Source organism: Aythya fuligula, chromosome 1 (assembly GCF_009819795.1).
Source record: "Aythya fuligula isolate bAytFul2 chromosome 1, bAytFul2.pri, whole genome shotgun sequence".
In the NCBI taxonomy this organism is placed as follows: Eukaryota; Metazoa; Chordata; class Aves; order Anseriformes; family Anatidae; genus Aythya; species Aythya fuligula.
This window is the reverse complement of record NC_045559.1, coordinates 43444533-43469451: the sequence shown is the minus strand read 5'-3', so window position 1 is coordinate 43469451 and position 24919 is coordinate 43444533. Positions and strand designations below refer to the sequence as shown.

The 24919-nt window shown below is 37.9% G+C and overlaps 1 protein-coding gene across 1 annotated transcript in view; it reads left to right on the top strand.

Annotated features, from left to right (window-relative positions):
• Positions 1-24919, top strand: part of UBN2 (ubinuclein 2) — a 45775-nt gene that overhangs the window by 15867 nt on the left and 4989 nt on the right. The window contains exons 4-14 of the mRNA XM_032191379.1: positions 6672-6809; positions 7881-7993; positions 9026-9524; positions 12860-12930; positions 13658-13787; positions 15122-15240; positions 15860-15973; positions 16926-17069; positions 20584-20634; positions 21152-21194; positions 21860-23398. Of these exons, the coding sequence (XP_032047270.1) occupies positions 6672-6809; positions 7881-7993; positions 9026-9524; positions 12860-12930; positions 13658-13787; positions 15122-15240; positions 15860-15973; positions 16926-17069; positions 20584-20634; positions 21152-21194; positions 21860-23398 (2961 nt within the window). The remainder of the gene's footprint in view (positions 1-6671; positions 6810-7880; positions 7994-9025; positions 9525-12859; positions 12931-13657; positions 13788-15121; positions 15241-15859; positions 15974-16925; positions 17070-20583; positions 20635-21151; positions 21195-21859; positions 23399-24919) is intronic.

The window sequence follows — 24919 nt, the reverse complement described above, 5'->3', positions numbered from 1 at the left end:
CACAGTGTCACCTCTAATAAAAGATATCTTGCATGCTTCCCAAGTGTCTTCAAGGTAGATGACAGCTGACATGTTGTATGCATTCTAAAGAATACAGGGTAAACTTCTTTACTTTTTACCTCTCCTCCCTACAAGATAAATAAGGATGTAAAGCAGAGTACCAAACAAAGCAGATACTGTTCTGATTAATGCAGTACTATATACAACTGTATACTGTTGTGGTTTAACACCATGAGGGAGCCAAGCATCACACAGCTGCTCTCACTCCACCTTCTCAGCAGAACAGGAAGAGAAACTACAGTGAAAAAAACCTTATGACTTTTGATAAGGACAGGGGGATTGCTCACCATTTGCTGCCAAAAGCAACACAGACTTGACTTGGGGAAGATAAATTTATTGCCAATTAATAGCAGCCTAGAGTAGTGAGAACTAAAAGCAAACTAAAAACACTTATCCTCCATCTACCTTCTGCTTCCTTACTGCCACTGTACTACCCCAAGTGATGCAGGGGAATGGAAATTGCAGCCTGTCCATAACACTTTGTTTCTTCTCCTTCGTGGCCATTTTCTTCACTCTCCGGCATGGGGTCCCTCCCACAGGATGCAGTCCTTCCCAAACTGATCCTACGTGGGTTTTCCACAGGCTGTTCCAATATAGATCTGTACCATTGGACCTACCACAGGTCCCCCATGGGTGGCAGCTCCTCCTAGACCCCCTGCTCCTGCGTGGGCTCCGCTCCACGGGCTGCAGCTCTGGCCCGGGGCCTGCTCCTGCGGGGGCTCTCCATGGGCCTCAGCCTCCTCCAGGCCATATCCAACTGTTCCACTGGGGGCTCCTCCACCCATGGGGGGGCTGCAGCGTGGAGGTCTGCTCCATGTGGGACCCATGGGCTGCAGGGGGACAGCCTGCTCCACCAGGGGCCTCTCCACAGGCCGCAGGGGAACTGCTGCTGCCTGCCTGGAGCACCTCCTGTCCTCCTGCTGCACTGACCTTGGGGGCTGCAGGGCTGGTTCTCTCTACATTTTCTTTCCTTTCTCCAACTGTTTCTCTGCAGTATTTTTTTTTTTTTTTTTTTTACCCTCTTTCAGTATACTCTCACAGAGGCACAACCAGTGTTGCCTATTGGCTCAGGTTTGGCCAGTGGCAGGTCCCTTTTGGAGCCTCTGGCACTGGCTCTTAGGTGATATGGGGCCTCTCACAGAGGTCATCCCTGCTATCTATCTTGCCACATAAGCCCAGTACAAAAGTCTCATGCTCATTTTAGGAAGGAATAAATAATTTATTTTTAATCCCGTGTTCTGGCCTGTGTTTCAACCAGATACCTCAGGACTGTTCCATGTACTTCAAGAGCTCAGGGGGACAATTCAGAAACAAAACTCAGCATCTGCTTAGGTACTTGAAAAAACAGACATATCTGGCATTTGTAGTATTGCTTAAATTGGTAATGTTAAGGCCTTTGGAGTAAGAAATAAGAAATAGTATTGCTAATAGGTACAGTACTTTTTTTTTTCTTTTTTTGGTCAAACTTGATTTTTTTTTTGAAAAGCACAAAGTTTCTTTTCATGGTAATTGGAACTCCTGGAGGAGTAGATACTGGTCAAGCATCAACTCATCTTCATTATTAAGCAGTACAAGGAAGTTGAGTGTTTTGGAAAAAAACATACAAACATAGCTATTACTGTAATATAAAGCAGTTTTTAACTTGCCAAAATCATAGGTCTTTGATAAGAGCACTTGTCTGAAGTGTTGTAAGTGGCAAGTCACGTTCATGGTAAATGAATGGGAAAGGAGAGCGTAACTTTTCAATAGTGTTCTAGCAATTCCGAAACATGAAAGCTGGAGGGGTTAAACATTACACTGAAAGTACAGTTAAGTGTTTTTATTACAGCTAAATATGCAGTGTGTGTCAGAGCTCAATCTCAGAAGGAACCACGTTGAACAGATAAAGGTAGTCACATGAGTGGCCATGCATTTTATAACTTAGGCTGAAATATTTTCAAGGCAATAAGACTTTCTTCTTGGGTACTGAAGGTCAATTAGGCTATTAGCCTGACTCTGGTACTTGGTGGAAGAATACCAAAGGTGGTTGGGGGAAGAACAAAATAGGGCAATGTATAATACATTGATACTTGACTCAAGCTAGGCTGACAGATTACAATATACTAACTACTGCTAATAGCTAGGGGTATTCTAGAAGACTATTGTACACTAGGCTATCCTGAGCCTTGTGTTAATCTTTATTTAATAGTCTGTTATGCCTTATTCTGTTGTGCTTTGCCAGCTGTCCTTTGTCCCAGGATTTTAAACAAACAAAAAACTTCTTAACTATACCTTGTGGAAGAGGACCCTTCTTTAGCATTAGAAAGTTCTTCCTGCTTGTTTTTGATATCATCATGGGTTAGAAAAGCAATGGATTGTTCACCCTTAACCTTGTTCAAGATTACATTACATATTCTATTATGTTGTTTTTCTAGAAGATAGTACTGTTTTTGTCTGAAAATATATCATAGGGTCATATGAATCACAGAATGGCTCAGGTTGGAAGGGACTTTAAATATCATCTACTTCCAACCCTCCTGCCATGGGCAGGGATGCCACCCACTAGATCAGGTTGGTCAAGGCCTTGTCCAACCTGGCCTTGAACACCTCCAGGGATGGGGCATCCACAGCTCCTCTGGGCAACCTGTTCCAGTGCCTCACCACCCTCTGAGTGAAGGATTTCCTCCTAACTTCTAGTCTAAATCTCCCCCTCTTTTAGTTTAAAACCATTCCCCCTTGTCCTGTCGTTATCCGACTAAGCAAAAAATTGTTCTCCATCTCCCTGTAAGTATTGAAAAGCTGCAATAAGGTTACCACAGAGCCTTATGTTTAGGTTGAGTGTATCTCTCTCAGCCTTTCTTTATATGAGAAATGCTTAAGCCCTCTGTTCAATTTTGTGGCCTTCCTCTGGACCCATTCTAACAGATCTACATCTGTCTTGTGCTGGGGGCCCCGGACCTGGATGCAGTACTCTTGGAATGTCTAAGAAAGATTAGACCACTGGAAAGGGGTTAAACCATTTTCCTTAAGTAATAGGATCAGAGAAGAGCATCCTCTGATTTCATGCACAGAAAAAGCTAATTGAAAGCAAAAGTCTTGAAATGATTTCATCAGAAGATTCAGAAGTTGCAGAAGCTGCATGCTGTTTAACTGAAAATCCTGAAGAAACTTAAAAATGAAGTTTAATCTAGCTGTTGCCAATCATTCAAATTTTCTCTTCAGTTAGGGCAATAAGAAATGAGTTATGTTGGCGAGATACGAGGTATGTTGTGGTCTGTAGGACTCCCTTTTAGGTAGGTAGGTTGGAAACAAAATAAAATGTAAAGTTGTAAGTTATACCTCATTCAGTAGGTTGAGGAAAACTCAAAATTTGATAGAAGTAAATTCTGTCAAGGGTTAAGGAGAGCTGAATATCAAAAAGGTCTTTGAAAGTCAGATTAAATCCATAGTCCTCAGCAGAAGCTGTTGAAAACCTCAGTTGATAAGCTGCATTTCCACATCTTGCTGACCTTGTTTGCTGCTGGCTGTTATGGAAGTTTGTTCATCTGTATATTAACTGCAAAGACAGAATTCATTTGACTTGTTCCTATGGATCTGTGCCATGTAGCATGTTGGTCATACTAATGATCTGCAGCAATTCATGGCTTTCTCACTTGTGGACTGTCTTTAATCCTTACTTTTATGTTCTCCAGGGCTTCCTTTACTGCTCTGCAGCCAAGTCTTTACTTTGTTCCCCTGCATTTGTTCTTCTTACAATAATGGTCCCAGCTTTGACTGTGTGCTTTCTCCTCCAAACTTGGCAACTAGTGTATTCTTCTGGTTTGATCCCATATGGCCCCAACCTCACCAATTCAGTTTGTGCCCTGTCAGCTCAAAAGGGAAATGCCTGCTCTGTTAAGTACTGTGGATAATCACTTATTTTCTCTCTCTTTCATCTCCTTGTACTTAATGAAGCTGGTTCTGAGAGCCTGTGGAAAAACATCAGATTTCTCTGAAGTTCTTAACTAGCCTCCACTCTTCAGTTTACTTTGCACCTTCTACTTTTCATGATTCTCCTGGTCTCTTAGATGAATGGCAAGTCCATAACTAAATCACTTTGCTTTCAGTTTATCCAATTAAGTCTCTTGCTTTTTTGTACTAGTTTCTCATGTGATCTCAGGGTATTCCATAGATTCTGTCATTGCTTTTCGTTTCTCTTTACCTTCCTCTTCTGCATGTTAAGTCTTCCATTCCAAGAAGATAAAAGACGATGACTCATTGAAATTTCTAATCACTTACTCAGATCAAATTCACGTATGTCTCCAGTTGAGGCTGTTCTACCCAGCTTGCTTGTTTAAGTGTTTAACTGTTTTCCTTTTCTGGATAACTTTTTTCTTAATGTTTTTGGTAGCCTGGGCTTTTTAGTTCTTAAAGCGTATCTCTATTATTATCTTCAGTATACTTTCGTGTACAGGGGAAATGAACTAACCTGGTAGCTGATTGTGCTTCACACTGTGTGTGTTCCCTTCCTGTAAGTGATCTCAGATCTTCAGTTAAAACTGTGTGTACTTGACCTACTAATTTTTTCAACCTGTTGAATTCTGGCAGGTATTGTGCCTTAACAGGCATGCAGTGGAAGGCCTGCTGGTTCAAGCCTCAAAATAACAAGCACATTGTTGCCTTCTTGAGTATCCTACTTAATTGTTAATCATTTGGCCTTGCTACCAAATGTTTATTGCTTGCAGCTGTAATTCAGAATAGGCCTTTTCCTCTGCCAGAGTGTGTACATCTAAGGTGTGTCATGCTCTTACCCTTTCTTTCAGAAGAAGGACAGAAATTGATTTAGTCATTGCATTGTTATTGTATCTTTTTGGTATTTTATAACTCTTTGTAGGTCCTGAAAATGCTTCCTCTTTATCTTTGCTGGCAGCTTTGTCTCAGGCATTCTCTTCTTATTCTTCTTAACAGACCATAGCTTCCAGAATTATTTGTTGTTTATTAAGCTCACCCTTTTACCATTTTCAGTATTTGAAAACCAAGTCCAGTAGTTAGAATTTGGAGTAGTTCAGGGCAACTTTGACCTTCAACGTGCTGATAGCGACATTGTCAAGGCAACCTTCCCACAGTTTGCTTTGAAACACCGTTGTGGCTTGCTTTTTTGATACTTAGCATAAAACTTGAATATATCTATTCATTTTTCAGCTTTTTCAAAACTTTGCTGTTAAAAATATATTTCATAGAGATTGACAGATTTCTTTTTTATAATACCTGGAGGAAAATGTTGTAATCTGAAGATGCTGCGAGTTGAGAAATATAATTAATCCTATCCTCCACTTTACTTAATATTGACTACGTATACTATGTCTTTGACTTCAATATTTTTGATACAACTTTGTAATCCTAACTTGGCTAAGTACTATACAAAGTAGTGCTTAGAAGAGGTTGAAACTTCTTGTGGCTTTAACTGTCTAAACAGAATAAAAATACATTTGACTTTCAACAAAGCAAGTCCTGACATTGTAGTATTTATAGAAGAGGGGATGTCATGTTCAACATTAAAAATTGGAAATAAACTCGAAGATACTGTGGCTATGCTTGTTATGTTAAAAATGCTATCCCTGACAAAAGAAAACTACAGAACTTTGTACGAGAAACAGGTTTTCGAGCAGGCACTATGGTTAGAGTTGATAAGAAATGTTAAGTGTGTTGGAATAGTCTGTGTGTCAAATGCACTGCAGAGTTCTCATATTAATAAAAATCAGGAAAAGGATGAGCTTTACTGTGGCTTTCAAAGGAAAAAAAAAAAAAGCATGTCTGAGGACTTTTTTATGCTTGTTTTAAGCACCTCTACTGTGTCAGTCTTATTTCCTGGATATAACATTCGATTTCATAAAATTTTGACATAGGTTAGGCTACTTCCATTGCAAAATGGTGGTGGTTCAGATTGATGTATTTTCTTGAAAATGTGAGAAATAAGCTCTGGAAATAAGTTCAGAGCTATCTTTTTCAGATAACTTAAAGGTCTGTGAGACGAGCGTGTGAGTATCAGAAGGTATTATTCGTTTGAGCTATACGTTTTCTGATAAAATTGAAGGACATTCAATAAAAGTTATGAAACTACTATTTAAAATCGATAGAGGCATTGTTTTCACAAAACTTGTATTAGACCAATGATGTCACTGGTATGCCTGTAAGGCTGTAGTAGACAGAGCTAATTAGCAATGTACCTGCCTAGTGTCAGGACAAAAACAACTCGTAAATAGTGAAATTGCTTTGTAGGCAGGTGGTATATCATTGTTCATATAGCTGAGGTGTCACATGGTTTAACCTTTAGTATAACTTAACGTGCTGTCAGAGAAAGAATTTTGGAAAAAAATGTTGAAAGGCATTTTCCTCAGGAGAAGCAGCCTCTGTGCCCATCCTCACTTCCTTCAGAAAGCAGTTTTTCTTAATGCTGAAATCTTTACTTCCAAGAAAAAGGCATTATTTTGGAAGTACAAAGGTGATTTGATGATATTAGAGTTCTAAGCACTAGCCAATAGGTTTTTCATTAAACTTCTGTATAATTTTTCATGGATAGGAACTGGTAAGTGAACTGCATGTTCATTTTATTAAGAGATGATGATAAACTCATTTTCTTTTTCCCTGTCTAGTATGATGAATTGGTTCCTGCATCCCTGACAACCAAATATGGAGGGTTTTATATCAACACTGGTACACTGCAGTTCCGCCAGGCATCTGACTCAGAGGATGAAGACTTCGCAGAAGATAAGAAGCATAGGCCACCTAAAGTGAGAGATTTTAATTATGCTTTTTATACAGCACTTAAAACTTAGTGGACACTCAGGAATATTTGATATGCTTAGGATGTCTCAAATGAAGAGACTGAAAGCAGACTGATACGCAATACTTTTTTATGACAATCTCTCTTTTGTGGATGTTGTATAAACAGTTAGGAAATAACTCCTGACATCCACAGGTTGTTCAGTTGTTGAAGACTGAAGTCTAACTTCTTGTTGAGGCAGGCATGCAAGTTGTGTCTATCCATCTTAAATAAGTGACAGTTGATTCCTAAATTTTATAAGAATTTAATTACATATGATGAAAACGTAAGTTCTCTAACTACTTCTGTAATTCTGCAGGAAAAAAAAAAAAAAAGGATTTGAAATTGTTCCTAATATTCAGCATAACACTTAAAGCAAAGTACCTGTTAAAATAAAATCAGAACATGGGAGTAGCTGTGTTAAAAGTACGTGTGCTGTCTTTCACAAACAGCTTACTGTTCTGTATGCTTAACTTTTTTCATAGCAACCCGTATGGTGCTGTGATTTGGATTTGTAACTAACACAGCATTGATAACACAGCAGCGTTTCAACTGTTGCTGCATAATGCTAGCACTGTTTGAAGATTCTTTTTCCCTACTCTGCCTTCCCACTCTGCTTCAGCAAGTAAGCTAGGGATGGGCAAGAAGTTTGGAGGGGAAACTGCTGATGTAAATTAGTGAAAAATATATTCCATACAATACTACATTGTATTTTTCAGTGAAATTGGTAGCAAAAGGGCAAGTTCGGTTTTCCCAGGTGGCTGCTGCTCACGCTGGCTGGGTATCAGTCTGCCTATGCCTCCAAGTATTCTTCTTACTGAGAACGCTGAATTCAGTAACTTTTTTTTTAAACTGATGACAGAATTGTCAGTAAATGTAATTGCTGCTGTAAATGCAGACATACTGTTTGCCTTTACACACATCAGGATATTTTTCCTGACTCCAAATTGGAAAATGTAAGGAAAATGAAAGTTTTTTTTTGCTGTAGAAGTGCTTTAGGATAGAAGAATCATTGTCCTTCGTTTAATCTGTTCTGTAGATAGCAAAGTTAAAAGAAAGCGAAGATCGTGGAATGAAGAAGCGCAAGCGGAAAGATGAAGGGACGGAAAAGGAGAAGAAGCCTCGGAAAATGAAAGTTCCTAAGCAGCTGGGGTAGGTTCCTTTCTTCAGATGAACTCTAGAATTGCGTATTAAGTTTGGTTTTGAGATTGCATGTGGTAGCAAGTTTATCATCGCTGTTCAGGATACTGTAATGTTAAGCTATATTTAGTAGCTAACAGGTTTTGATTTTGAATTTTTTTTTTTCTTAAGTAAATCCTATGAACTAACTTTCTTCTCCCCTAAAATTCTGAATGAAGAGTTAAACAAGGAAAGATGAATTATGGAAAACATGGAAATGTTGATTCTATGAATAACATTATCCATCATTGTCCTACCCACAGTTTTCTGACAGTAAGAATTGCATCTATCTTCTCCGCCTTCTAACGAAAATTAATTTCTTATCCCTAGGTTTTTATTCTGGGAAACTGTAAACATACCTTGATTATTCTATGTGTTTCTTAACACAGGAAAACACTCAAAGGTATTCTGAGGTTAGCATGGAAGGATTAAGATGATGGGTTTTTAACTGGCTTCTGAAAAACTGTCCTTGAGTGAAAGTTGTCTTATTACGAATATTCAAGTTGGTATCGAAAATTTGTTGATAGCATTTTTTTATTAAGGTGATGAACTGGGGGGAGATGCTCAGTTGAGTAGCATATGAATGTTGACCCTGCATGTCAAAATTCTTAGCGGTGAAGAGAATTACTTTAACATATGCAGTGTGTCTAAACTTAAAGCAACCTGCCACTTGTTCTTCAGTTAGAGAGGCAAGTTCTAAGTGTTTTAGTGTACCCATAAGTTTAACAACTGTGCCAACTTCTCCACAATTGAAGTCTTGCGTACATTAAGGTAAATCTCATTTACTCTAAACTTAGTGTGCCCACAAAAAAAAATCTGTTGAACATGACATCACATGACAAGCAAGGGTTTGAGATGATTGGTACAAGAGTCTGAAGATGGAAACACAAAGTACTTGTTTCCTGTTGCTAACTTTTTAATTGTACTAAACTCCCAAATTTTTCAAGGCTATTGTCACCTTTAACAGTCACATGCATTCTAAAGAAATATTTTTTTCCTCTACAGAGTAATGGCCTTAAATTCACACAAGTCTGAAAAGAAGAAAAAGAAATTTTATAAAGACTCACTCTCTCTGGCTGCCATGATCCGTAAATTTCAAAAGGAGAAGGAAGCCATGAGGAAGAAGGAATCTAGTCCAAAACCTCCAGTGACTATTGCAACTTCTACCCCTAGTAAAATTCCTTCTTCCTCTCTCAGTGCAGGAAATGATATCTCTGACTTGAATCTTAGGATCAACGATCCTGTCCTCTCCATTTTTGGTAGCACAAATGAACGTGAGCTCCTGCAAGAAGCTGAAAGTGCCCTGGAGATGTTGGGAGACATTGACTTTGACAAGTTGCTTGATGGCACTTCTGATGGCAGCCCAGTATCTGAGCTGTCAGGAGAAAATGGAAATGTCACTCAGGCAACCTACACCTCTCAGGTCATGACACCCAAGCAGGTGCCTGCCCTCCCAGAAGGTCTGCCTATGCTACTTGAAAAGCGCATTGGAGACCTTCGAACAGTAAGTATGAACTCAATGATGAGGGAATGCATTGAAGGATCTGAGATAATGAGGAAGAATTACTAGGGTCTGAGTTACTATCATTGAATTGCTGGTTGAAATGCTAAAAAAAAATGTAGAATTGATCTTAATGTCAGTCTTAATGGTTGTATTTATACTCCTGAAAATGGGCATAGATGATGCAGGTCAATTGTTGAAGCAGTGTTTATTTCAGAGGAGACGAGGTTTTCTCCTATATCTTGCATGTACAAGAACTTGTGATGTTTTTTCCAGAATGGGAATATCAGTGTTATTTTAAATTGAATTATTAGTCAGTAAAATGAATTTGTGCTTCCTCAATTAGTTTGAAAAAACCCAAAATACTATTGCAGCTTGTGATCTAATGTCAGTCTGAAATTCTGCCTTTGTAACACAAAATGATGTTAACTTGACAGTTCAAAAGGAGAAAAATAATATATTCTTTTGGAAGGTTGGAATGGAGCCCAAACTTCTCAAATACTAATAAAAAGTATTAAATTCCCAGCTTACAAACATTCCTACAGCTTATTGAAAGGGGTCAGAGCTGATAAGGTATTATATGCTCCTTGTTTCAGTTGTGGATGTTATCTTAAGTTGAGAATAAATTTGTTGTTTGATTGTTCAGATTCTGATTTTATCTATTAAGCTTTTCCTTACTCAGAATAAGTTTTGAAGTAGTAGTTGAACTTTTTTTTCCATTAAAATAGTTAAACAGTAGCAGAGCTTGCTTTGCTACCACTTAATGATAACCATAATGCTTATCTTAGGTGTATGCAAATGTTTTGTAGTGTTGTTAGATGTTTTAAAATGTACTTGTCTAAATATAGACAAGGATTAGTATTCTCTGAAATCAGATGATTTTGCCTACCTTTTGAATTTTCAGATTCTTTACTGTGAATGAGCAATAGCTTTCTAGCAAAACAGCAGTAGAATTGGATTAGACCAAGAACAAGGAAGTGTTTGTTAGTGGCCTTCCCAAAGTTCATGCTGCTTCAATGCTTTTTAAAATAAATAAAAAACCCATGCAGTTGGAAAAAAAAAAAAAAAAAAAAAGCTTTAATTCAGTGGTTCTTGGAAAACCTAATTCTACAGTCTTATACTTTTGAGCATGTTTTCTGAAAGTTTAGCCCTTGGTGAGCAGAGCAAGTCTACACATAGATTTGGGGAAGAACTAGACTGTAATGACTTAAGGGTTGCAACTTCCTTATCAGATTGCCATCAACAGACGTTACCGGTGAGGGAGAAAATCTTTTTAGAAAGGAGAAAAAAGAAAAATGGCTCCTGTACAGTTTTTTCCAGACACTTATCAGGCTCATACTTTTAGTGCTCTTTAATGCAAAGAAAATTAAGAATCTGTAGACTAAAGTCAGTTCCATGAATGAAGTTGTTAGGTATCTAGATAAGATTAAAAGTAAATAAATAAATTAGAAAGCCACTGATTGTATATAATGAACACTTCCTGACCTGCTCTTGTCTTCTGGTCCCCTCAGTGTGCAATTCTGAACTACAGACAACATTGCACACAAGGAGGGAAGTAATGGATATGCTACTTTCTATTGTGATGGTAGCTGTCAAAATAATCTGTCTGTGGAACAACAACAAAAAAAATGATAGCAATGTGTTTCTTGAGTCTGGTGTAGTTTGCTTCAAAGACCAGCAACACCGTTTAGTATAATAGCTTAATGATGAAATTAGCTTTAAGATCTCCCTGGGAGAGAAATGTCAAAGCATCTTTCCTTCCACTTTTATATAAACCATAAGGTAATAATCCTTGTTTTAATTATCCTTAAAGACACTGGATTTAATACTTTCAAACTTGTCTTTTTGGTATCTTTATCACTTGTAAACATCTATAACCTTTCTTATTTTTTTAGCAGAGCAAATCCTTCAGTAATCTTAAAACAGATAGTACCATCCCCTCAGCAGCTGACTGTACAGTAGAAAGTAGTGAGCGGAGTGCAGTACTTACAGGAACTAAAAAAAACTCTGGTATATGTTCATGACTGAGATGGTAAAGCATTCAAGACGTTTGGTTACCTTACAGTTTCTGGATGGAGTAACAGACCCCTGTTTCCCTATGCAGTATAGAGTTTACATTCCTAGAAAATACTTAAATGACCCATGTATTTTTGAAATTAACAGAGAATAAGAAGAGTAAATATTTAATAGTAATAAAGGAATGTGGTCAAGTTAATGCTTGAATTTGTAGTTTTTTAGCTATGTTGTTACAAGTTGATAACAAAATTCTTAAAGACCAGATTAAAGAGCCTTTTTAATTTGAATATTCTGTCACATAGCATGTTGACTGCCTCTAATGTTTGTCAGTTGATATGATAATACCACACTTGCATACATTTTTGCATGAATATCCTTTTCAAGCCCTTCAAATACGCTCTCATCCCAGTGCTAGAATATCTTAAGACAACAAGCTTCTCAGTGTTCATTCTTTTGACTTTCATAAATCTGCAGAGTGAAGTGACACTGGAGAGGAGATTTTACTGATTTTTGTTGAATTGTTGAGCAGTGCAGGGAATTGACTTGGCTTTTTCACATGAGCTGTCATGGTTTGTGGAAAATATAAGTGATAGGAGCAAAGACAGTGATTCTGCATGGGCATTCCTGAGAGACCAGGGAAATCTTCAAAAAAAAAAAAAAAAAAAAAAAGTATGTGTAGGAATAATCTTTTTTTTTTTTTTTTTTTAATTTCGTGAGTCAGGAAAAGACCAGAGAGGAATACAAAAGAGTTAGTGGAACAGAGGTTTTCCAGTTTTCACTCCTAGTCTAAAGATAGAGAGTATGCTGGACAGCACCAGAATAGAGGGATGATGCAAGGGAATTGTGTAGAAATTGCAGGGTTGAGATGGATCTAAGAAAGCTGGAAAGCTGTAACTGGGCAAGGCACATTACAGACAAACAAAGGAAGAGAGTAGGAAAGTGTTGATGAGTCATACAGGCAAGAGCATCAAGCAATGCTCCTCTTTTTAAACTCATCAGTGATCATGATGTTGCTGGCTCTAAGCTAATAGAACAGCTCTTCTGTTTTTTTCTCTCCATGGTTATTGAAAAGACTAGTATGTTAACATCAGTGATCCAGGCAGTTTCTAAATAGAATGATTGCTTGCACTGGAGCAAGGAGTATTTGTTTGAATATAATAGTAATTCTCATCTCTTTTCTAAATAGCTGAGTGTAGTAAGATTTTTTCCAAGTTTAAAAACAGAAAACAAGAAAATTATATAGCTGTTAAAGTAAAGATACAAATGCTTTGGGGATAAAATGAGCTCCGTGAACCTTTTGTTCTTTATTGCTGTATTTTCAGGCCGCCAAGATGTTTGATGAAGAAGGCAGGAAGAAGTTTTTCACACAAGACATGAATAATATTCTGCTGGAGTAAGTGCTTATCTGTACAACCTTCCCTTTTTGGAAATGGGGTGAAAGGAAAAGTACAGAAGAGGAAGTATTAATGAGGTTGTTCCAACAAAGCCATTAAAAGTCAATGAAGGTAGATCAGTCTAAGCTAGTTACTAGCTAAAGAGACTTATATATGAATACAACTCCTGTCATGACTATCTGTCTGTCTTTATCCACTGTAAAGTGTTTTGTAGTGCCCTATGTCCTTGACTTCATGTGTAAAATTCAACAAAATTGCCATTTTTTCTTCCTGTCCCACATCTTCATAAATCAAAACATCTTCAGCTTTCATAAAGAAAAATGCTGACTATTCTTACTCTGTAATTCTTCAACTAAACGTTTAATATAGAGGGTTCTATGCTCTTAATACTAAGGAACAAAAAAGTAACCTCTAGAAGACAAGCAGCCAAAATTTTATCAAGATTGATGTGCGATGGTGGGAGTAAATACAATTTGTAAACACAGTATTCAACATTGCCAGGGAAGTATGTATCTGAAAGTCTTTTTCGAGTGGTTTCTTGCCATTAAGACTTCCTCCTTTGCTCAAAATTTAGTTTAACATATCTAAAAATGTGTCCCAAGCTGCTATTTCCGGTATGCATAGCTAAAATCTGTTATGCATACAAAGCTTCCTTAGGTTTTTGTTCAGTTGTCATCTTCATCTTGGAGTACCTCACTGGTTGGCTGTCTCTTGTTTGTTTGTCAGTATTGAGCTACAGTTACAGGAGATAAATCCTGCCATCCGCAATGGAGTGTACTCTCACCTTGAGGCTTTTGTGCCATGCAATAAGGACACACTGATAAAGCGTCTGAAGAAGTTACACCTCAATGTCCAGGTAATGGGGGGGAGAGTAGCTCCAGTGTGAGTCAGTTATGTAACAGTAAGGAAAGAATGCAGAAGAGAAGAGCAACAGCCCCCACTGTCTGCAATGAAGCAAAAGATTTTGGAGCATTTGCTAGATCAGCATAAATGCTTTTTTTCCTGTGTGAGTGCTCTTGTCACTACTTAAAGAACAAATATTTTAAGTATTTCAGACCTTTCTATTTGAGAATGAAATGCTTTCATCTTGAAAGCTGGATAGAGGGTAGATATCAAAGTAACAGAACTAGAAAGCCACAATCATGGTTATGACAAGTTGTAATTGCTATTGCATTTATTTTTGTGCCAAGAAAAAAAAGGTGGATTGATAATAGATGACCAGCCTATATTATTTGTGCAAATACACTGCTGTTGTGACCAAGTCTTACAAGTCCTTTATATCTCATTTGCGGTTGCTTTTTCCTCAAAGAATGTGTGTTTCTCTCGAATAAAAAAAAAAAAAAAAAGGTATCTGTGATTTGAAGTATCCTGACCTGGTTCTTTAGATGAGAATCAGGACTAAATCTTGCAGAGGATCTGATGATCATGTATGTAGAGATCTCAACCTGCTTAGAGGGAATAAGGTTTCATATGCTATTTCTAAATTAAGCATTAAGGTATAACAGCACATAGCATCCTAGTTCTTCTCAGGAAACAGTTATGATTAAGAATGTGAAGTTAGAATATGTGGGAAGATAATTTAACACATGTAGGGAAGTATATAGTACGATATCACTTTAATGTTTGGAGTTCTTAATATTTGGAGATGATTCTATAAATGGTCCTTACTTTTGAGGTATGTAAATTACATTTAATAAAAATAATCTATGCACAGACAATAATAATGATCCAATACATAGATTTTCATCATTACAGAGATATTTTTATACCACAGGTTTTTGGAAACTTGATTCATCAGATACTTATTTACAAGTGTTGAAATGCTCATCAGTCAAGTCATCTTGCTTTTTACCTCAAGTTTTCTTCCCTATTTTTATTAGAAAGGATTATTTAATGAGGTTGTGTCATAATGTTTTGGGATATTTGTGGCTTGTTTCCTTGTGCCTATCTTTCATCATTTCTGGTCTCAAGATTTCATTAGTTGTACGAGAGATTTCAAGTATATGCATTTTCTATAACGCTATTGCACCTCACAGGATTCAAGTATCACGTGGGCAAGTACAGCTGCAGTCAATAGCTAGTACTGGAAATACTGCCTGTTGGGAGTGAGGGGAAAATTTCTGTGAAACTTTCTGAGAAGACCTTTACATTACATCTAGTAGGACTACTTCAGTGTTTCTTTTTTCACAGGATGACCGCTTGAGAGAACCACTGCAGAAGTTGAAACTGGCTGTCAGTAATGTCATGCCTGAACAGTTATGCAAATATCAAGAGGATTGTCAGGCCCGCAATCAAGCTAAGAATGCCAAGTGGGTATTTCTGGAGTCTGTACATTTCCATTCTAGAGCTTACCTGGAAGCTTGTCTCAATGTTATTCATTCTCTGAGTTCTGCCAAGTACTCAGCTCCAGTTTACAGGTGCCTGTAAGCTGAGTTGTGCAAAGTAGCTGGTATTATCTAAGTGATGTTATCACCGGACTTCAGAAAAAAAATCCCATTAACTGAATGAAATAGATCTTGAGGGAAAGAAATTGTAAACTGTGAGAAGGATACCAGAGATACCCAATGTGATGGATTAGTGGAGGAGAAGTAGGAGGATGGTGTGTCCAAGTTCGTGATTATCTTTTGTTCCTTTATATTGCAGTTGTTTCCATAAGAGTTAGCTGACTTTAGACTTGGAGAAGCATTAGTAGATAGATCAGCATCCTTGACAACATCCATATAGTGTGTCCTTTTCACTTGTGCTTGTCTTTGAGGACTGTGAAGCAGTGAGGAGGGGAAGATGAGCTGTTTACCCTTTCAGGAAGGGTATAATGAGAATCTGAAGACAGGTCTTTTTTTTTTTGTTTACTGACATTTAACACAACACTCCTAATTAAATGTTTTGTCTGTAGTACAACTATAAAGTAAACAATTGTTCTAAATATAGGTCGCAAGCAGAAGATGAACGAGAGAAAAATGGATCAGAGGAAGATGATGATGAGAAACCTGGAAAGAGGGTTGTGGGGCCCAGAAAGAAGTTTCATTGGGATGACACAGTGAGGTGAGACAAAACTACCTTTGTCATCAAAGTTTTTCACTGACTTCATACAGGTGTGTGTGTGTGTTTTACAACATGATGGTGTTAAATAATTGTTCTTGGAAGAGCGTCATAGATTCTTATATGAAATGCTGAATTCTCTGTTTCCTTAGAGTAGATTTTACTGCAAAATGGGATTATCTAGATTTCAGCAATTTTAAGCGGGGTTTTAAGCAGCCAGAGCCCTTTAACTTAGAACTTGCATGGGAAATTACTAATTTAATTTTAGAACAAATAAAAATATTGAAAGGGGCTGGTGGGCTTCTCACATTGAATTTTTTTCATCCATAGTATGTTGTATGTTAAGACAGAGGGAAGCAATCTTCATGGAATATTGTATATATAATGGAATAAATATTTGTATGTATAAAATAGTACAACTAGGGCTGACCTGAAGGGAGCCATACTTAAAGATGAGATTTAAATTTTTTTTTCATTCACACGGCTTAGGAGGGTCAATGTTACTTAATTGTGTGCACTTTTATATCTTTTAAGGACAGTAAAATACAGCATCCTTGTCAGAAAGAATATTCCGTTGAAATAATTCAGTGTAGCGTGGATTTCACTTGCTTTCATATCACAGACATTTTCCATCTTAAACGAGGTCAAGGTAATAGTGAGCAAAGTGAAAGAAGATGTTTCAGTTATGAGGCAATGACAAAGATGTAAAACTAATTAAAAACGATGGGGAGGTGGGAAGGCTGAAAAGAGGTAAGCCATGTAGTCTGTTGGAAACAGCAGCAGATCATACAGTGGTAAAGTTTATTTGGGGGAAAAAAGATTGGAGTTGAACTCTTTTCTACAACTGCAAGTGGACAGCAGCTATACAGCATCAGTGCTTCCATGTCTCAGTCTTTTTGCTAAGCTTTTGAAAAGGTTGTTTCTTTCAATATATCTATCGTGTTTCTTTTTGCAGGTCTCTGTTGTGTAATCTTGTTAAGATCAAGCTGGGATGCTATGAGCTAGAGCCAAATAGAAGTCAGTCTGCTGAAGATTACCTCAAAACCTTTATGGAAACAGAAGTGAAACCACTTTGGCCTAAAGGCTGGATGCAGGCAAGGTAAGATACCTATTTTTTTATATTTATTCCTTTTGGTGTTAAACTGTTTCTTGAGCTTTATTTATTGAGATAGGTTTGACTCAACAGTATACTTTAATGTTGTTTAAAACTTTAAAATGTCAGTGGAAATAGAATATTTAAAAAAAAAAAAAAAAAAAAAAGAATGAAAGTTTTTAATAAATTAGATTTGTCATCTTTGCAAGCCCAAGAGCTGAAAAGATGCTCTTCCTTGGAGATCTATTGCTTTTATCGTCTGTTGGATAGTTAATTTGCTGAAGTTCATAACATAGTCCATGATGCTTCCTTGGAGGGAAATACTGAGAGGGAGAAAAGGGTAACTGGAGAGTTTTTCCTGTGATGTAAAATGATAAAGCCACGTTGCCAGTATGCTTTTAGTAGTCTGATAATGCAGTGTGATGTAGACTTCAGAATTATGAGTGGGAACTTCGAGGCTAGATTTTAAAAAACATTTAAGATGTTATGCTCTTATTTTGTGCATGTATTTATGTGCATGTATTGATGCTACAGTTCAAAATAAATCAGCTTATTGATGAAAACTAATACTTGATCTATAATGACTTGTTAAGAGAACAACCGTGCAAAGGGGGAAAAATAAAGTGGGAGCAATAGTAATCAAGCAACAGAACTGTTGGCCTCAAAGCCCAAGTGTCAACCATCTCCTTATAGTGTGTTAAACTCGATGGTTAGAACTGGAACATAAACCATTGTTCCTTTCAGCAGTTCTGCCAGAAAGGTGGATGTTCTCATTTGTTAGTGAAAGCAAAAGAACTTTTTGTTTGAAGACCTCACAGCATCAGTACTGGACTCGCTTCTGACAGGTTCAAAATACAATGTGATATAAATATATCTATATAATAATAAATAAATAAATATAAAAAAGCAGAAGGTAAAACCTCTCCTCACCCACTAAGGGAGGGCTTTTACCTTCTACTTAGATCCAATCTACTTTCACAGTATGGCTGAGTTTGGAAGGGACTGCTGGAGCTATTCTGGTCCAACTCAGCTGCTCATACAGAACCAGCTGGAGCCCAGGACCACCATGTTCAGGTGGCTTTTGCACAACTGTCCTAAGCAACCTGCTTTCTGTCTAAAAGCCTGTTTCAAGCAGTAGTAAGCAACTTTGAAACAGGCAATGACCAGAATAAAATGAATTGGTCAAAAAGAAAAGTTTGTCAGAAGATGTGATGTAAGAAACAGAATTCTGGCTACAATGTGTACTAAGTAAATAATTTTCAATGAATTGTGTATGTAGGAAATAAATCTGTTTTTAAATCCTTTTTCTGTGAGGCAATAGTAAAAGTATTTTTCTTTGCACACAGAGGCTATATCAGTAATTGGGGGAAATGATGTTACAACATGGTATTGTAAACAAATTTCTACAGAAATGGTTCTAGATCTTCTGACTGGGGGAGTACTCTGCCTTGCTCTCTATTCAGGAAGTGACCTGTCAGAACTTGTAGGTAGCTGTGCATGGAAAAAGGAAAAGCAAATATTTCCTGTTGTCTCAGTGATAACTCCTAATATAAAATGTATTGTTCATATGCTGGATTCACATTTATTTTGGGGGGGATGCTAAGGTAGAGATCATGCTGAAGGCTTATATTTTTTAACCTTTGTATATGGCCTTGTGTAAGAAGAAACTATGTGAAATGGAGAAAAAAATCAGTAGGTCATTTTTAACGTGAAATGCCGGTGTATTTCGTAGGGAATGCTTACAAATCAGAGTAGGCCTATAGTACTAGAACTTTGTGAGCTCAGACCAGAGGAAAATTTTCTTGCCTTTCCAAAGTTAATGTATTACATTCCGCATTCTTTATTGTAGAAGCATGAGGTATAGATATGCCTGAACTGCACCAAGTTCATTTCTTCATGTGTATCACAACTGTAGTGTAGCTCTGTCACATTACTTGTCTGTGTATAATTTCCATACTCAGCCTCCTAAGATTCTCTTACTGATATTCATGGATTTAAATAAATTCTTTTTTATCCTTAAGAATTTCAAAGCCTTTTTAGATAACATAACCCATTTATAAGTGGGCTGTGTATTTATTCCACATCTGTTTTTAAAAATGCCTGCGATATAAATGTGTATGTTTAAAAGAAGTGAAAAGAACAGAAAGGTTTTTTCCTTTTAATTCCAAGAGTTTCTCTTTTCTTTTGAGATGGTCTTGCAAGTGGGCTTGCAGCAAATTTATTTCTTACAGGTCAAACAGCACTTTGAAATCATGTCACAGAGGCAATCTCATCCTGACCTCTTTCATCAGCTGTTACAGCTTAAATACACGTATGCAGTGGAGTGATTGTTTTCTAAGCGTGTTCTTGCTGCCTTTCTTTGTACTGTATCTTTGACTTCTGTTCCTGTGGCAGTTACGCTTTGTCTTAAACGTTTAAGGATAATGTCACAAATTACTGGTGTCTAGAATGCCCCCAAAATGAAAAAGATCAAGGAGTAGACAAAGCACCAGGCAGAAGGCATGGAGGAAAATATTTTGGCAAAGCCAGATAGGCCAGAAAGTGGCACATGACACTTGTAATGAGGAAAGTTCCTTCTGTTTTCTGATGTTTTAGATAGGCGTTCAGTAGTCTTTGACGGGGAGCAGTGTAATACAGATATGAGGTTTGTAGATACCTGGATTTTTTTCAGAATTGTTGCAGCTCTCTAGGATGTATTTTCAGTGGTGAAAAGCTCTTGTTTAGACAGCTGTTCATGATGTGATCAACATGATGGCAGTGATGTAGAGAAATCTTGTCTATTTTAGTTTGTCTACCTGGAAGCAGCAAAGGGGGAGTGAGTTTTCATTAACTGTCCGTTTATAGCTGCATTTGGATAGCAAGCTGTAGTATAGATTCAGGTCAGGAATTGTTCTCACTTCCCAGAGCAGGAGTTGCTAACATTATTGTGGCAACTCCTGCCATTTGTGGAGCTGTATTGCTGGCTCTGTAGAAAAGTACGTGTGTAAATGCAGTGTAAAGTCGCAGAAATGGTACTCAGTGGCCTATACAAAATACCGAAGACAACTAGACACAAGCTTGTTTCCTGTGTTCTAACTTTACTATAGTAAGCTTAAAAAAAAAAATCTGCAAAACCCAAACCTGTGTTCCTGTGTTCAACATGTAAACATGTATGTAGAGGAGCTTAAAAAAAAAAATACTTAATTTGCAATTTGAAATATCTTTTAGCCCTTGAGGACAGAGAATTCAAAATGTTGTTATTCTGTCCTGCTGGAGGAGGTGATACTGTATTATGTAAACTTCTTGGCCATTGATACACACATTTTGTATGCATACTTAACTGTTTTTTTACATAGCATTCTTCTGTTTATGCCTGTAACTCCACCATGGTAGCAATACAGACAAACTACTTGCTGGCTACTTTGGGGACAGATAATCAAGGGATTCTTCTAAAAATTCAAGAGTACCCTTGTATGAGGAGGTCATATGTTGACTGTCCCTGTAGAATCGCCTTACGTTTCTTTTCTTACCACTCTTCCAGGATGCTTTTTAAAGAAAGTCGGAGTGTTCACAATCACCTCACTGCTGCTCCGTGAGTATAGTATTGACAACTTACTAATATCTGTAGTTCATAGTATCTCTTCCCATCTTCACGTAATTTCTTTTTGGACAGAGGGGAGAGAAGGGAGATACTTTGGGATTTGTTTGAAGACTATTATAGATATTGTCAGTTTAGATAAAGCTCTGTTAAGATAAACTCCTAGGATTCTAGGAGGCTGAAACACCTTCATACTCTAAAGCTTCTCTAAATTTAGAAAGTACAAAACAAATACCTTAACCTGATACACATCAGGTTATATCAGCAATTCAGTGAATTTTGCATGATACATGACAACAATGGATTAACCATGTGCTTGCCCCCCCCCCCCCCCCTTTATTTTAAGAGTCTTTATTTTTTTCTATTTCAAGGATGCTTTTTTATAAAAGCTGGACCACAGTGGTCATCCTTCTAGTTTACTGGGATATAATCAGGGTGACAGTTGAAAATAAAATTACTTGTCCTTCGTCTTCTGATGCACATTTATCTCCTCTGCTTTCTTTTGATTTAGGGCAAAGAAGAAGGTGATTCTGGCACCTAAACCCAAAGTGAAGGTAAATGACTTTTATATGGCCATTTGATACAAACAGTTTCTTGCCTCAGTTCCAGGAAAAAAATATCTATCAGAAGGGTTAGCTAGTAAATGCTAATTTAAGGAAAATGCTGTAAGAGCTTATTGGTTTAAAGCACGGATTACCAAGCTAAGTAATACAAGACACTTCTATGTATAGCTTTGTGATATTAAGCTTACATAGCTTTTTGAAAATTGACTATGAAGAAGGAAATAGTTCCATTGAAGTTCCCTTTTTTAATATGTGGTTTGTTTGCTTTTGGCTTGTGTTAAATTCGGCAACACTGGAAGAATGTATGGTTGGGAGAATAGCATAAATTGATAGAGGTTTTCATTAGACATGATGAGGTGTTGTCTTAGCCTAGGAGCAATTTTTACTTAATGATTAACTATCCTGTTCTTCACAGCAGAGATTATTCTTAACTGTGGGGGGCACTTTTGTATGTGGACCAACAGCACTAGACTTTAAAATACAAACATTGAAATAACACACAAGTATCTGACGTCTAGATATCTATATCTTAATATAAAAAATTTCAGGTCTTGGTTCCACTGAATGTACAGAATAATAGTATTAAACGAAAGAGGACTTTGTATCTATTCCAGAAAGGCTATTAAACTTGTCTTTTCTTACCTCTTCATTCTCAGGACTCCAGTCCAAAGAAAGAACAGAAAACGTGTACGTCTTCAGTCAATTCAACTTGTGCTACTACACTGAGTACCAGCGCACCTGTCTGCACCCCAGCCAGCTCTAGCTGCACGCCAGCTCCAGAGACTATCTGCTTGGATGACTCACTGGATGAAGACCTCTCTTTCCACCCACCATCACTGGACTCCATTTCTGATGCTCTGGCAGTTATCAATAATGGTGCCAAGGGATCGCCTCTTGGATCCACCATAGAGACACCAACATCCAGACCTCGCCCTGGGCTGAGGGAAGAGAAACTGGCAAGCATTATGAGCAAGTTGCCCCTGGCAACTTCAAAGAAAGTAGAGCCCACTCAAGCACCCCATTCATCAAGTCTTATTGCTGGTCACACGGGGCCAGTACCAAAGAAACCCCAGGACATAGTTCACACTGGTATCTCTTCAGGCCTTATTGCTGGATCTTCAATTCAAAATCCTAAGGTTTCCTTAGAGCCTTTGCCAGCCAAGCTACTTCAGCAAGGACTACAGAGGTCAAGTCAGATCCAAGCTGCTTCTTCCTCTTCACAGACCCATGTTTCTTCCTCTAAGACCCAAGCAGCTATTTCCACCTCCTCTCAAAGACCCAAGGATGCTAGTATCTTGGTATCATCTTCTGAGATTCAAGGAGGTTCTTCCTCAGCATCACAAATGACAAAGGTGCACCAGCATTCAGCTGTACAGCAGAAATATGTATCTCCTTTACAAGCAACTATTAGTAAATCACAGACCAATCCAGTGGTGAAATTGAGCAGTAATCCCAAACTGACATGCTCATCACCAGTCATCAAGGCTCAAGAGAAGTCTGTAGTATATCGCCTGCCTTTGTCTAACCCCTCATCTGGAAGTGGCTCTCAAGTATCTCACCCACTGGTTTCTCGGACAACATCCAGCACCTCTACCTCTAGTAACTATTTAGCCAAGGCTATGGTGTCACAGGTTTCTTCCCAGGGTTTCAAGCCTCCCTTCTCCATGGCTGCCTCTCCTAAACCTGCTGCCTCTCCCAAGCCCACTGCATCTAAGCCCTCTGTGACACCCAAGCCCAATGCATCGCCTAAATTTTCATCTAAGTCCACCTCATCCCCCAGGCCTGCAACAACACCCAGTTCTTCCAGTTCAAGTGCACTAGTTTCCCAGAGTAGTCACTCCAGCAACAACCCCCTTCATAAACAAACCAGTGGTGTAAATATCAGCAGGCAGTCTCCCACAATGAATTTGCTGCCCTCTAATCGCACCTCAGGCCTTCAGCCTGCAAAGAACCCTCAGGCTTCTTCAAAATTGCCCAACTCTTCTCCTTCTGGAACTGTTGGTAAAAATAATTTGGGTGGAGTTGGAATGAATGTACCTGCCAGCAGAGGCAGTAACCTTAACTCAAGTGGAGCTAGTAGGACTAGTCTGTCTGGGGGAGCAGGAAGTGGAACACAGGGTGCTACTAAACAATTGTCAACTCCACACAGACCATCTTCTGCCTCAGGGTCTCCAGTTGTAGCAGCCAGTGTGCAGGTATGCATCTAACGCGTTTACATTTAAATCAGACATTAATATTTATCATGCTTTGAAAACAGGCTTACAATATCTTGATTTGAAAGTGAGTCACAAGGTTAATGTTTACACTTTACCTAGTATGAATGCTAATACTGATGAAACTAGTTCACGCTAGTAAACAGGTATTTCCAGCTGATGCGAAATCCAGGGGTCAGGGTGGAAGGAATCCTTACTGTAAAAGACTGGTTGGTCTGTAGTGTGAAACAGAACTCAATTTTGTCATTTTTTTAAGAACACTAGAAAAGGTGGGCTTTCTGTGGCTGTATTTTCAGGGAATGCAGTACTGTCTTGCATGATTAGATTTCTGTATTCTTGTGTATTTATTTATATTGATGGAGTTAACATGTAGAGCTATCTCGGTATGTTTGTTGCCAAGCTTTGTGGTTAGTTTGCAAAACTGGAGTTCAATTGCTTGTGGTTAGAGTGTAATGCAAGACATATTTAATATTTGCAAGAGCTTTTTTTTTTTTTAGTATTTGTGATTAAGTATGTGTTTTATTTTGTAGGATTTAGTCAAATCGAATGAGAGGTCATTGATATATAAACTAGAAATTATTTAAGAGCTTGTGCAGAACTTTGGAGTTAAAAAGTAATATAAAACAAATATTTTGAAAATACTCTTTTTCTAAAACCTATGCAAACCTATTATTTGCCCAAAAGACAGCCTACTTTACCAAGCTGTGCTTTTTTCTTACTGGGAATGATTTAATTATTGAGAAGATTTTAGGTACTCCTCTGTTTTTATTGATCTCTCTATTGTGAAGCATGCATAACTTAAGTAAAGTTAAGAAAGGCAACATCACTGCAAATCAAAACCTTGTTCTACTGCAAACCAGAAAAGCAATGCATTTATCTGAATGGTATACATACCTATTGTTTCATGGTGGTGGTGTGTACGCAGCTTTTCATAATGCTTTATAATAATGTTTTAGCCTGATACCAGTTTTTCTTAGTACAGCTGAGTAACAGGAAGAAGATGACTTTCATGAGGCATTTCTGTGGTCTCTCAGCCTACAATACCTTAAGTCTGGTATGGTAAACGAGATGTCTAACAGGCTCTTATACAGCCTTCTCATTAATTTTGGGTACTTTGAATGGAGAGGAAAACAAACAAAAAATCACACAGTCCGTGTTCTGTGTAAGGGCCACAGAGGTATCACAAAGGGTCTACAGAAGAGCTGTGCCAGCTGTGGTGCACTTTTGGGTACTCCAGAAAGTGCCTGGAGGAAGCAAATGAGGCTGCAGCAAAAGGACTGGGAACAGAGTTTGAATCTGATGCAATTGTGGATATCCCATGGATATAGTTGCTGTGATGTGGAAGAAAATGTGAAATGGTTGTTGTAGTGCTTAAAGTTGATAGACATGGGAAATAAGTAGCAGTGTGTGGATGATGAGATGAATTCTGGCAAATCATTATTTTATAGAGACGCTGATCACCTGGGGAATGAAATGCATCTTGGCAGATAGTGATGTTGAAAA